Source organism: Podarcis cretensis, assembly GCF_951804945.1.
Source record: "Podarcis cretensis genome assembly, chromosome: 1".
Classification (NCBI taxonomy): domain Eukaryota; kingdom Metazoa; phylum Chordata; class Lepidosauria; order Squamata; family Lacertidae; genus Podarcis; species Podarcis cretensis.
The window spans coordinates 138,050,059-138,065,000 of record NC_137170.1 but is presented as its reverse complement, the minus strand read 5'-3'; the positions used below and the strand labels follow the sequence as shown (position 1 = coordinate 138,065,000).

The 14,942-nt window shown below is 40.5% G+C and overlaps 1 protein-coding gene across 3 annotated transcripts in view; it reads right to left on the bottom strand.

The window, feature by feature from the left end:
• The window catches only part of BARD1 (BRCA1 associated RING domain 1), a 59,539-nt gene that overhangs the window by 10,404 nt on the left and 34,193 nt on the right, over window positions 1–14,942 (bottom strand). For all 3 annotated transcript variants that reach the window (XM_079977938.1, XM_079977940.1, XM_079977939.1), the window contains 4 exons: window positions 11,853–11,933; window positions 9,990–10,162; window positions 4,002–4,110; window positions 1,238–1,373 (listed from right to left, as the gene is read on the bottom strand). In XM_079977938.1, coding sequence (XP_079834064.1) covers window positions 1,238–1,373; window positions 4,002–4,110; window positions 9,990–10,162; window positions 11,853–11,933 — 499 coding nt within the window. The remainder of the gene's footprint in view (window positions 1–1,237; window positions 1,374–4,001; window positions 4,111–9,989; window positions 10,163–11,852; window positions 11,934–14,942) is intronic.

Sequence of the window (14,942 nt, the reverse complement as noted above, 5' to 3'; positions counted from 1 at the left end):
ACAGGCATCATTATTCATACTTGGAAAAATTGTGAATGGGCTAAGCATACTCACCCGGAAGTACTTCCTTCCAAAACACAATTATTGTATGCAATCATTTATAAGACTATTTAAAATGCATCATATGGGCCAATTGTAAACTACAAGACACAATGCAGATGAACGTCCAACTAATGACATGTTTGCTCTATGGGGGTGAGGGCTGCACTCCCTTTCTCCAAAAAGTAGCCCCCACATGCAGCACGGCTCACAGGAATTTTGAAACTCAGGTATTCAATGTAGCAGTAAGATTTTTTTCATCTGCACAAGCCTTTCTGCTTTTCTGATGAAACCATTTCCTAGTCCTCTGCCCCCTGCCCAAGACACTGTTCTGGGGGTTCTCCTGACCTTCTGGGGGTAGATATGGGAAGGTGGGGAGGAGAGGGAGGAACTCCCACTGCACTCGTGGGAACTGTGCTGGCTTCGGCTACTGCAACAATTTAGTTGAATATGGTCCATAGAAATGACAAAAACGGGAAAGGATGGGAACCAACTAGACATATGCAAAGAGCTTTTCTGGGTTTACTGTGTAATCCTATGCATGTTTATTCAGAAACAACTCCCAAGAGAGCGTGCATAAGATTGTAGCCCTCATTTTGTAAAGCAAATACAGCTAAAATATATATCCCCTTATTTTTTCAGTTCATAAAATCCAGGTCTAAATAAAAAGCTCTACATAGGCAATTATGAGTAGAAAGCTCTTCCAGAGGTGCAGAAGGGGAGGAAATATTCCTTTCACCAGCAGCCCAAAGTGTGGGGAGGGGGAGAGCTGAAAAATCCACTACACTTTAAACCCTGTCTTTAATTGCCCAGAGATAGGAGGTCTTTGAGAGATGAACTTTGGCCTAATATCTCTCGGCATATCCTCCTTAATGTACAGAGGGCACTTTCAGAGACCAGTATGAAACACAAGGAAAGGGAGGAAATGTCCTCAGAAATTAGAACGTTTGTGGCTGTTTAGGACTCTTTGTTTAACTAAAATTATTAAATTATTAAATTTATATACTGCCCTTCAGCTGAGAATCACAGGAAAATTTAAAGTATAAAAACACAAAAATATATAATATAATAGCAAACAAAACACTACCCCCCGTTAATTAATTGTTAATATTTTAATTAACATTTTGAAAGTGAGGTTCTTAAGTCCTTGAACAAACTAAATTTAAATAAAAAGGGCAGAGACAGTCATAAAACTTACCTGTGCTGTTAAATGCTGTACATATTCTAGCTTTCAGAACCTTTGCCAATTTGCTCAACAATTGCTGCTGAACTGGATTAAGACCACTTCCAAGGAGAACAACAGGTCCTTCTCTCGGCTGATTTAGGTTTAATTGCTTTGCAAGGACAAAAAGGGGAAAGCGTCAAGTCCTACATAAAGCCAGCATCTTTTCCTTTTGAAGGAGCAACTAATCTCTACTTGACATTTCTATTAAATAAGAAATAACTATTCTGACATGAACATAATTCATGGGAGCACTGCAGGACATAAACAGACAGAAAAACAAATATTGATGAAATCTAACAAAGCAGCACTAAAGGGACAAAAAAGGGTCTTATGTCAGTTTCCAGTCATTTAAGTTTTACATAGCTGGCCTTCTGAACCTAGCAACAATTTTAATAGGAAGATATGTGAAAATGTCTTGGTGAAATTCAACGGTGTCTGTGAGTGAGCAGAACAGATTTCTGCTTGTGTTCCTCCTACTGCTTCTCCACACACACCAAAACCTACTTTGGAGGATTGGGGGACCCAGAGTAGATTTTGGGAAGAGCAGCGAGCTGCAGGGAGGAGGAAAGGAAGGAGACATCCCACTGCAAGAGCTGAAGTCTCTCACATGATGCTGGATTCCATTGCCTGTGAAAATCAGCATAAAATTATGAGACAAAATACACCCATACCAGAAGGCAGAAGTGTAAGCCAGGGACAGCCAACGACTGGTCCCCAATGCAATTTTACCTGGTCCTCAGTAACTGAATCAAGGTGCATTATTATTAATTACATTTATATGCTGCCCTTCAACCAAAGATCGCAGGGCAGTTTACGGTATAAAAATTCAAAATACATCACAAAACAACAACTAATAATAACAACCCCCACAGACACATTTTACAGGCCATAGATTGCTCAGCCAGACAAAGGTGTGAATGAAGAGGAATGGTTTTGCCTGGTGCCTATATAGATGTAGCTAAGAGTTTGCATGTCATTTCAATGGTAAGAAAAATAAAATAGTTTTGCAAGATGTAAGAAATGGAGCTATTGAGTGCTGCCTTTTTCTTCATTTCACATGTACTGTATACGTAAATACAAATAATTGTGTGCAATGTTATGCCTGAGCTCTTGTAAAATACACTGTGGCTGGGCCTTGCTGCTATGTGTTATCACCTTTTTAATGGCTCCCGATCAGTCATGAAGCCTCAGTTTAGGCAGGATGCAGACAGTAGCCATCCCTCGTGTAAAGACCTGAGCAGAATAAATTTTGCCTCCCCTGAGAATGTCTAGCACAAGCTAGGCTCTCCACAGATCCAGCTGTCGCTTCTTGCAGTCAGTTCTGTGACCTGTGGCAACCCCATTCATGGAGATTCCAGTTCATATGAGGACACATTCATGAGCATTTAATGATAAATATATGTATAGTAACATAAGGAACTTGATCATTTTAAGCAAATGATGAAATTGTGCAGGACTTTTTTTAAAAATGAAGCTGGCTAACCCCTCTATCAGTACATAAAAGAATCTAACTCATGCAGATTCTTACAGCACCTAACCTCACACATTACATTTGCTTTCTCACATCCTAGGTAGTCATTTTGAAGGTAAGTGATTTTGAAACTGTCTGCATGTAGCTAGATATCACACCAACACTGCAAGTAGCTATGAAGCCACTATTCCACTTTACTGGACTGTTCCATTAAATAGTATTGTCTGTTATGGCATTAAATGACATATAAATTATCAATACTTTCCCAGAGAGGAGTATGTATTATGGCACTATCTTCTTTCCAAGTACCTGTGGGGAACAGAAGGTACAAGCTTTGCCAGGTTTCCAAAACATACAGGGAGCCTTCACAGATGATGGAGGGTCCCCACTTCACACAGTTGCCCTCCATGAGTTGATGGTGGTGGAAAAAATGGTGGAATGGAGGCGGAGCTAGCACACTCATCCCACGGTCCCATTTTCCAAACCCCAAAAGGCAGCACCTAAAGACAGCTGCTGTTGGCAGCATAAGGACAGGCCACAGCAGCTCTCTCTTAGGGCCAGAGGGGTGATGTATCCACTGGGCAACGTCCACTGCCTCATCGGGATCTAGGGCTCCGTGACAGGAGCGCATTCAGCAGGCTTTTGAACTGACATTTGCTTAGCCACATGTGGTGAATCAGAGGGGCAGTCTTCTGGTGAAACTTCTATGGAACAGTGTTAAGTAGTTACGGTACCTTCTTTCAGGGTGAGTTTGCCAAAAAAGATTTTAAAAACATATGTATACAGTACGTCGGTAAGTGGACTAAGAAAGCTTTTGGGGGGAATTCATTGCCAAAGAAAGTCCACTGGGTCATTTCTGTGATGGCTTTGACCTAGTTAGCAAAGAAAACACTTTTGCCAGTTGTGTGGAATATTATGACTCTTGCGTTCACAGTGCTGCTATTGGCTATGCTATTCCCCTTAGTATTTAGCTACTTTACCTGTTCCTAATATGCTTTTATATTATTACTACCCTTGTATTGGTTAATTTTTTACTCTGTTTATTGATTGGCTATTATTTTAAAATGAGGTTTTATGCTTCTGCTTCACAGATTGCCACCTAACTTCTGTTGTTTTAGTTTTTGTGTGGCCTTTATTGTTAAAAGTTGCCTTGAGTGCTTCAATTTCTGCATTATACACAATCAATAAAGCTAAGTTTAAAACATAATTCCAAAGTTCAGTTTAAGGGAGTTTTTTAAAAAAAATAAAAAAGGTTTTAATACTTACTTCTGGACACCGAGTAGTAGTAGAAGAGTCATTCTTTGCTGGGAGCATCAGAAGTGATTTCATATTTTCTGTTTCAGCATAATCCACAGGTTTGTGACCAAATATATTACTAATAAAACAAGGACAGATGGATTTCAAGTAAATAAGGGTTGTGACTGAACTCTTTAACTATCTGGAAACAGTTGCACTATATATTTTCTGCCTTCTTAATATGCAGTTTACAGCAAAATTGAATGAAAACCCAATTAAAGCACTAAATTTAGGACAGATGGATTTAGCATAACAAGCGGCTGCATTCACCATAAAAAGCAGGAGGTGGTACACAAGCTTGAAACTTTGTAATTAAGTCAGTCCTTGCCAAGGATCTACTGTTTGCACACTCATCATACACTGATTGGAACTTCTGATATGGTGGGAATTCAAGCTTTAAAAATACAGAAAGCGTATTCACTGGATCAGAAAAAGGAAAACCATTTTCTAGAACATTGCCCAAGAGTTTTAAGTGGCTTTCATTCCCAAGTGGTCCTGGGCTGCATCTCGTTTCCTTTTCTGACTAAGCTTGGAGGCATGGGGCTCTAAATGAAGACCACCACCCAAAGATCCACACTGCCATCTGCTCCAGCTCAGCCACCAACTTGTTTGATCTTCTGGCATACAAAGCAGCCCATGAACTCAGCTGCTGCTTAACAGTTTTACTTAGGACTTGGCTCACATCTCATTTCACAGGGTTGCCGGACTCCAGTGACATCAGTAAGATGGGAGCAGGTTATATTATAAATGTGTCTGATGAAAACAGCAATGCTTAAAATCCTTTTCACTCTTGGGAGTTTCAAACCACTAAGGACTGCCGTGTTGCCTCTATTTCAGTATAAATCACCAGCACAGTCATTTGGCCTCACTTTAATTTAGGGGCTATATTTAACATCAACTGCTATAATAGACTTTAGATGACATACCCAGAAGAGAAAGCAAATATTAGTTTACATATAAAAGCACTGGCTTAACACCACAACAGATGGCATGATGCTTCTATCTATGAAGTGCTTTGACATATTGCTATAGCATCCTCATAGTAGGAAGGAGGTGGGGGGGGGGGAAGAAAGAGAGAGAGAGAGAGAGAGAGAGAGAGAGAGAGAGAGAGAGAGAGAGAGAAGCATAAGCTCTCTTCTTTCACTTATGTCAGGGGTGGCCAGGAAAACCCGTTTTGGGGGGAATTCAGCTTGAAGTTGTTGAGCTTTCTTTAGGGAGGAGGAAAGCCCCATTTTTAAGGGGTTAAAAAAAGCTTTAGGGAGGACTTCTGTTTTTTGGGGGGTTAAAGGCAAGGGACAAAGGGGTAAGGTCACTCACAATAAGATCGCTATGGATCAAAACAGCAGCACAGAAAAAGCTTCGTCCCCAGCTGCTGTTGGATTATAGTTCCAATCATCCCTGACCACTGATCCTGCTAGCTAGGGATGATGGGAGTTGTGGTCCAACAACAGTTTGAGAAACACTTGTCTAAGCAGACATTTTGATCCAGACACTTACCAAGTAAACACCACCCATTTTGCATTTTATTTTATTTCTTCCACCTTGGAACCCAAGGCATCATACAGAGCTGCCAGCCATCCAGGTACTGACCAGACCCACATCTGCTTAGCTTCAGCAAGGTAGCAGCCTTATGTGCCTTCAGATCATACTCTGAATCACTATGGACCCCACAAGCAGAATTATGCCCATGCTCCCAGATTAAAGGCAGGCTCTGGTGCTCAAGCAGTTGAAGGTATATTCATCAGATTTATTTAAATCGTGCAAAATATTTTGTAAAAAATAATAAGAGAAGAATTAAGGGAATCAGTGTGGTGCAGTGGTCAAGGTGCTGAGGGGATCCAGGTTCAAGTCCCCAGTCACTCATTGGGTGACTTCGGGCCAGTCACACACACAGCTTACCTTACCTCACATAGTTGTCATGGCAGGGGAGCAAGGAGCAGGCAAACACACAATATCAAAGCCATGCTTTAATATTTATATTTATATTTATTTAAGTATAATATAATATTATATCACACTCAGAGCAGACCTGTTTACATCAATGGAATGAAGTCTGCTTCAACTTGGAAATCATTCTAAAACATTTATTATCAACAACTGTGTCCTATAAGACTACAGAATTGATGAAGGCTCAGTAATCTATGTAAGATGAAAAGGACACAAGGCCAACAAGGAAGATTACATTGCCTAGATGGTAGGATATTGTTATTCGGTAAAGAATGAGGTGTTCAGTTCAACCCTCAGTTTAGCAATTAAGGATAATTTTATGTAATTACATGAGGAATTAGGCACAAAGTGAACTTACTATGTGAGATATCTTGTATATATTTCCTAATAAAAACCTAGCATTGGCCAATGCTAGAGGTAGCCCCTTAAGCTAGGAGAATCTCTGGTGTTCAATTTTTGTATTGCAGTTCAGAGCCGCGTTTGTAAAATAGCATTGTGACTGAGAAGTCAACAAAACTGCCATGGAAGGCATATATTGCCTATGACTGAAGGTAAAATATGAATATTATTAACTAGCAGCAACTTTAAGAACTATGAATAAAACATTTCTTGGACAAGTTCATTGATTTTGTTACGTCAGAAAGAACCCAACCAGCCACCCCACTTTGAAGCACAGCAATTTATAGGTAAGGATCTATGAATGATCATTCAGATGACAAAATGATCTCACAACACTAAGGTTAGGGGCAGACTGAACAGAGTTGAACCGGGCCACCATTTTATTTTCCAGTTTTCATGGGATTTCACTGGCTGGATTTAAATGGACTCACACCACATATGAACCACTTTGCAGAAAATACTTCCCCATTCCACACAGTAGTAACTCAGTAGCAGCTATGCCACAAGCAGACAAAAGTCCATGGCCATAAGGGGATAGAAACTGTGGCCAAATGATATATGGAATCGCAAGGTACAGTCAAGTGAAAAAGACAAGTAAGGATTGTCAAAAAGTTTCCAAGCAAAGGGAAGAGGTTCCTTCTTCAGATTTGTTGTTAAAAGCACTATCTGGTCCTAAACAATTGCTCCCAACAGCTCAACTGTGTTCAAATTCAAACTTGCATTAGATGGAACCCATTATTCTATGCAGAAAAAAGGGAACAAGACAGCTTTTACCATTGTTAAACTTATTGTGCATGGGGAAAAACTGGCAAGACAGTCCATCTGAGTGAAAGCCTTTATGAGCAACTGAAATTGCAAATGCAGAGAGCTAATTTTTCACGTCACTTGGCTGGCTGTGAAGCAAGACAGACAGGAAATTCAAGGGAGCAAACACATAAAAAAAATCCAGTTATAAAATATGAATTAGCTATGTGCAGGAGATTAACTTTAAAAAAATTAACTAGGCCAACAGGGCAATTAATAGGTCCACTGGTCCATATAATATTTTCTATTTGTAGCTTCACATCTCTGCTAAATGGAGAAAAGGTTAAAAAACTAGGAAAGCAGTTACTAAAACTTGACAATTTCCAGAGAAACATACATTACAGTGGATGCTCGGGTTGCGGATGTGATCCGTGCGGGATGCACGTTCGCAACCCGCAGCATTCACAACCCACAGCACTGCTTCTGCGCATGCGTGACCGCCAAAACCCGGAAGTAACTTGTTCCGGTACTTCCGGGTTTCGGCGCGTCTGTAACCCAAAAAAACGCAACCTCAAGTGTCTGTAACCCGAGGTATGACTGTATCTGCCTTCTGGCATTTTCTCACAGAATCAGATTTTTTTTGGTGGGGGGTGGGGGTGGGGAATTAATCTTTGCTCTCTTCATTTAAGTTCCCGAATAGACATTTTGGTTTTCCTCATGGAAAACAAGATGCACGTGCTTAAAGCCTATATAAGCATGCAAGTTATTATACTGGTTGGGATCCAGAGAGCTACTTTAGGCATATCCGAGAGTTTAGACATACCTAGCAAACTTTTTTTGTTATTACCTTACTTTGAATAAATCACAATCTGCTTCCCTCAGTTTCAGGCTAATGGCACCAAGGGTTGCTGTTCCAAGGGGTGCAAACTGAAAGTGGTCTTGTACTCAGAGAACTCGTTTTAACCTCTCAACCTACATACTTTCTATGTCGCTACTGTAATGTTGCAATTCCTATCATTTGTGTTAAAATTATTTTCAGACCTAAAATTGTATTTCAAATACATATCTATGTGCACGCATAAACATACCCACACCCACAAACACACAGCCTTCTATCAGTAAATCCCAAACCAATAAATACATACTAACTTCTAAAGGTCTTAGGGCCAGTTTCAGAAGTAGTACAGGTGACTTCAACTATTTGGGAAACTAGCCACCAAGCATGCTAGTTTAACATTTTTATATAATTATACCATTTTAATATATGTATTTTAGTATTTTACATTGTTTTAACTTCAATTAATAGTATACTTAACGTATTATATTGTGTTTTATGTGCTCTGTTTTCTTCCTATCTTCTCTACTAGTTATTGGCCAAAATAAATATATATATGCTCTTTATCACTTACATATGGCATTTAGAAGGCATTGCCAAACAGTTATTTCCTGACCACTAATGAGAAATTAGGTCTCGGGGGGGGGGGGGGCGCGCTATCAAATGCAGGCTGGTCATTGACACCAAGAGGTGAGCACAAAGAGAAGTCACTTCAAAACCTGCATTTGAAACATTTCTCAGGCACAGTGTTCACCACAATCAGAAATGAAGAAGCATACAGAAGTACTAAGAATTTATATAAACACACTAGAAAAGCACAAACACATTTTTAAAAGGCACCTGAAGGCCCGATGTTCTTAAAATAGCTAGATTGCTATTTGAAGAGCCTGGCTCTCGTGGTGCAGGCACTTGCAAATGCAGGGAGCCTGATGACAGCACAGGCGGGCTGAAGTAGCATATTGTACCTTAGCAGGGACAGGTAAGAAGCAATATTAAGGTGCAAGACATTTGGGGCTTTCTAAGTTAAAGGAAGAGAAACGAAACAGAACCACCCCATCAGATCTTTCATCTCCCTTTGAAGAAAGGGAGTTTGCTTTCCCTCCTCATCTCTCCCCATACCTTTTCTTCCTGTGTTATGTCTTTCAGATTGCAGGTCTGAGGAGAGCAGGGATTGTCTTATTTCTGACCTCTGTAAGTCACACCAGGAGCCTTTTTTTCTCCAGGTGAAGAGTGGGATAAAAATGCTCTAAGCAAAACTAATAACATGACATAAAGGTCCCTGGGAAGCTTCCAGCAAGTCAACTTCCTGTCAGGTTTTTCTTCCCTGAAGGGGTAAGCCTGTGACTTGGCTATACACTTTCAGATTACAGCCAAGTGTCCACATGATGAGATGTCCCTCAATACAAATTCCCATCACACAGAAAAGGAGGGGAGGAATTCAGCTTGCCAGATGGAACAATCCCCTCTCACCTCCCCCTGTGCGCTGTTCTGGGGTTCTCTTGGCACACACCCCTGAACAAATTTCAGATGGTATGGGAGGAGGAGAGCCCTGTTGTGTTAGTGGAAGTCCTTGCACTTGCTGCTACCAGGATTTGTTAGCTGAATCTCACCCACGATGTCTGGGTCACATAAGGGTCTGGTGACTTCTGTTTCAGTGTATCTGAAGAAGTGTGCATGCACATGAAAGCTTATACCCAGAACAAATTTAGTTGGTCTCTAAGGTGCTACTGGACAATTTTTTTAATTTTTTCCCGATTGCGTCAGACCAACAAGACCACCTACCTGAATCTGAGGTGGGGATGACGGCATTGTTCTAAGCCTAGTTTTCTCCCTGGTTTACTATGTATAGGATTTTTTTTAATTAGAGGGGAAAACATTCTACCTGCAGGATGAAGCAGTGCACTTCGGTCATGTTTACCACTTCAGAATAAAGGTGGTAGGTTCCCCAAGATTCCTGAACACCAGGATCTAATGGTATGCCTCCAGTCATTCATTTGAAAATACAGAGATAAATCCATTTCTCATGTACTCACACTACATTTCGAGAAGCTCCATGCAGAAGCAGCAGTTCAACAATACTTGTATGTCCATTCTTGACAGCATCGTGAAGCGGCAAATCATTTTGATACCCAGCCGCATTCAAGAGTGCCCCATGTTGTAGCAACAGCTCCACGACCTCCTTATGTCCATGATTACAAGCTTCATGCTAAGTGTTGAATTGGATAAGAGGAAAACACAGAAGAAAGCATTAAGAACCTGCATTATTAAAAAGTTAGTCTTGATCTCCATGACAATGCATGAGAATTGCTCAAAGGAATTTTTTAAAAAATCACTACATTTACTCTCAAAGAAGCTTACAACAATTAAAGGTCATCGATTTTAGGAATCTTTGTTACATAAATGATGGGAATGGTATGTGAACGAGCTCAGTCTGGCAGTAAAAATGAAGTCATTTTAATACAACATCCATCATAAATGGATTTTTACAGCTAGCAATGATGAACACAGACTACTTCTAAACTCAATTTCCCTTGAGTTTGAAAATGCAATACAAAAGTATATCAGCTGTCACAGACATTGGCCTCGTTTGGATGTTAATGATAAACCATGGCTTCTTGTTATGAGAAATGAGCTGCAGTGACCTTCAGACTCGCCTGTTCTCTACTTCCTTCTTCCTCTGGCATGGCTAGGAGGAGGAGGAGGAGGAGGTTTGGAAGCTTGCCCTTCCACACTTAATCAAGACAACTGCAGCTAGTCTTAACTATGATTAGGTTAAATTAGCCAACCTCAAACCCACGAGACCAGATTGTTTTAACTAGCCACAATTACGATTAATGACAACTTAACTTTAAACTGTGGTTAACTGACACTGGAAATTAAAAGCTTATGAACTCCTCTCTAACTGGGAAGCACAGAAATCCAACGGCTCATGTACATAATAAACCACTGGATATAATCATGTCCAAACTGGCCTATTCCCTGTCCTTGATGACTGCATGTATTTACAGCAACCAGCCATATCTGCAAGAATTCTGCGAATCTCCTTTTAAAATTGTTTCCAGTACAAGAAAAATCTGAAAACATAACAACAGCATGTGTTGTTAACGAAAACCATCAGTGCATCCTTTGTAGATACTCAACACTGTTTTTCCTAGGACCAAGTACTTTTTACTTAAGCTCTCCCTTTGATTCCAACATAATGCCTTTCAGCTGTTGCTGGCTTACAATTCCCATCACAATTGACCATTCATTAGGGTAGTGCAGCTGATGGGAGTACCAGATGGGCTACCCATGACTCGAAGTTCTAGAAAGCTAGTTTACTGTAATCTCTTACACCAAACACAACAAAGACTACTGTAGTAGGAAGCAGACGGTTATAAAGCCTTTAGCGTGACATGACCCTTTGCAAACTAGAGCCCACTAGCCCTGTTGGTCCATCTCATGAAGTAGACCATAGTCTGGGAAAGCTTATGGAACAACAAATTGCAGAGCAGGGAATCTCTGTATGCTAGTTTTGAAGGGGAACTGATGTGTAGCCAACACACACGAAGTCTCACATGAATGAACATCTTCATCTTTGCGGGTCCCCTATCTATCCAAAGTGTCTGGCTACACCAGAGATTGGTATATCCATGGGACTCTGGCTGTGAACTATGGGAACCATGCTATTCTAAAACCAATGAGCCTGCTGCCTCATATCCCAAATTGCTGATTTACTGGAGTACTGAATTAAAATACAGCAAAGCTTCAGCATGATTTTTTCCTGGGAAATCATACCAGCCAAGGCATTGTCATTTGAAAGCCACTTTTTCCATTTGAAATGCAACAGAGAGAGAGAGAAGGAAAGTGGCACAGAATGAAAAAGAATGAACATGTTTAGAAAACTTGATATATACCAGTGGAGTCCATCCAGCATAGTCTTTAACATTGGGATCTGCTCCACTTTTCAGTAAGTGCTTAACAGCAGAAAGATCACCCTAGAGGAGAGGAGAGAGGGAAACATTTAATTTCTCAAGGAAATGCAACACAAAAAAGCACCTGTCAGGAAGGAAATCAAAACTCCAGCCCCCCCCCCCCCGCCAAATCAGTTAATATGAAAAGTTGAGAATTACTTATAATTGTCTCCTTGTGACCGCATTTGTAAACTGTTACAGTATCTTCTTTTTTGTACCTCTCAGTATTAACATTTCCCCTCTACACTCAGTGAAAGGTGTCTTTATTTGCAAAAATAATTTGATGGAGAAAGGACACAAGCTTTCAGGTTACAAAGAACACTGCAATGAATACTAGAAAGAGCCAGATCTCCACTGTTTAGAGAGGAAAAATGGGTACCTAGACTCACTATAGAACACAGGTGGCAAACCTTTCTCTGCAAGGGCTGAATTACACTGAGGGTGATCTGTCAGGTGCTGCATGCAAGTAGGCATCTTGTTCTGCAACCGTCCCCCTCTTTCTGTCACCCCTTTAGCTCCTAGTGGACAGATTCCTTTTGCTACAAGTTTGAACTACTTGCAGAGAGGGCTTTTGAAATCAGTCCGAGAGCCACATATGAATGGACTATTGGTTCCCTCTAATGTAAAACAGGGTTAGCAACACTGCAGCACAAGCATAATGTGTGGGAATGCCGATTGTGATGCTGCATGGCCCCACACACCTGGCCTATATAATCTCCAGTGTGCACTCCTGCCCGAGACGCCTGACAGCAAAGCCCCCAAAGGCACTGGGGGGAAGGACTGCTTACGCATCACAGGGCTCACTGGAGTGGCACCATCCCACACTTCCAAGCTTAGGGTTCACTTGCCCCAAAAGACTGGCACCTGCAATTCTCACCCTTGCCCCACACTTGGGAATGGAAACTCACATGAAGTGAAGCATATTTGAATGAGAAGGATCTTATTTTTTATAATTAAAAAAAAGAACAAAATAATTAACTGGGAAGAACAGTCTACATTATTATTGTTTGGGTTCCAAGTTAGAGGCATGTATTGCTCGTTTTGCCAACCTGATGCTCCCCTAATGTTTTGGACTACCCACCTCAACTGATGGGTTGAATCAACATTCATCCACACTGTACAAATCCCCCCAGTGTCACTTCTGGCAGTTCCAATAATTCAGAACTCTAACTGGGCAGGTTAGCATAGATGTATTCTTCACCAAGTTAAAATCAACTGTCGTTTCACTGTTTGTCATAAAATTAAGTGTCTTTCATCAAAGTATCCCCCCCAACCAATAAAACCCTATCCAATCCAGAATACCCACAGAAGTGTTTGCACACATTAAGCAATGAGCCAGATTGCACGATTAAAAATATAGGCAGAGGAAACAAGATAGTTTCTGCTTAATATTTCAGTGACTATCCATAGTGAGATGGCAGCACTGCTTATCTTACTGGCAGTTATTTTAACCAAATAATTTCATTTCCATCCTACGATAATGGAACAAAATATTCTCATGATAAACTGAAGCATGGAGTGGGGAACCAAAAAGCAGGATAACCGTTACATTTTCAAGTAATGGCTATGCTTATTACCTACAAACACTTTTGCATTCTGCTGCAGAAGGCACCTAGCCTCTCTCTCAATGACTTCTACATATAACCTACGATAGGAAGAATTAAGTAGCACCTGCACCAATCAATCAAATCAGTGAAAACAAAGATGGCATCTATGTTTCATTTTTAAAAATGGTGGTGGCAATTCTAAAAGGTTTAAAACAACCCTCAGGCATGAACTCCCTACTTGACGCCTCTCAGATTCAGCTCCCCTCACTTGTCTGCAGTAAGGAGCCATTAACCTTCCTCCCTTTTTCCTTTTGTATCACTCTAAGCCTGTTTTCCCGCTGCTCGGTCCCAGCGCCTGCCAACCTAGCAGTTCGAAAGCACCTCCGGGTGCAAGTAGATAAATAGGGACCGCTTACCAGCGGGAAGGTAAACGGCGTTTCCGTGTGCGGCTCTGGCTCGCCAGAGCAGCGATGTCACGCTGGCCACGTGACCCGGAAGTGTCTCCGGACAGCGCTGGCCCCTGGCCTCTTAAGTGAGATGGGCGCACAACCCCAGAGTCTGTCAAGACTGGCCCGTACGGGCAGGGGTACCTTTACCTTTACCTTTAAGCCTGTTTTATCTTTTAATGTCTGTACAGCACTTAGAAAAGCTTGGGCATTTTATGAGCAAATAAAAATAAGAGCAGCAGCAACTTACCATACATGATTATTATACATATTACTCCAACAAATTTGTTGGGAATTGTCTTTTCATCTTCTGGGTTGATTTTATTTTGTGTTTTGGCCTTGTTGCCTTTTGTTATGCTCATTTGTTGATTTTAAACTGTTTGTGTTGTGTGGATTTATTTTATTTTATTTAAAAAACAACCTTCAAACTGTTGTCTACTGCTCTTTCCCCTTTGGTGAAAGGTAGTTAAAAGTATTTTCATACAGTGCTTTTTCTGTGGCTACGCATACTCCAAAACATTTTGTGAATCTTTGTTCTTTTGTCAATTTATTGTATTTATTTTTCCCGATTTGAACTATAAAATGCTGATTTTCTTGAGTCAAAATTAGAGTACCCCTAAACATTTTTTTTTAGAAAAAAGCACCGTATATATATATACACACACAAACATATATATAATATTCAAATACTATAAATGTGATGGGAAATGAATGTAGCAGAAAAGCAAAACAACAGCAACCCAAAACTGATGGGGAAAGTCCAGGGGAGATCCTTGATGGGTCAGGAGGTACCCTTTTTGTAGAGAAATATACTGGTTGCATGACCTGTTTTCTGCTCCTGTAGACGATGGATACAAGCCCATGTCCTATCTCCATTTCAAATAAAATAGTGAGAGTTAAAATACTCTGTTTTTAATGTGCTATTAATGAATTAAACTATTCAAATATTAAACAAAAGCTATTAAGCACAAATAGGATTTATTTTAATCAAGGGTGTCTCAAAACCCATGTTAACAGCAAATACTACAACCACAATTAAG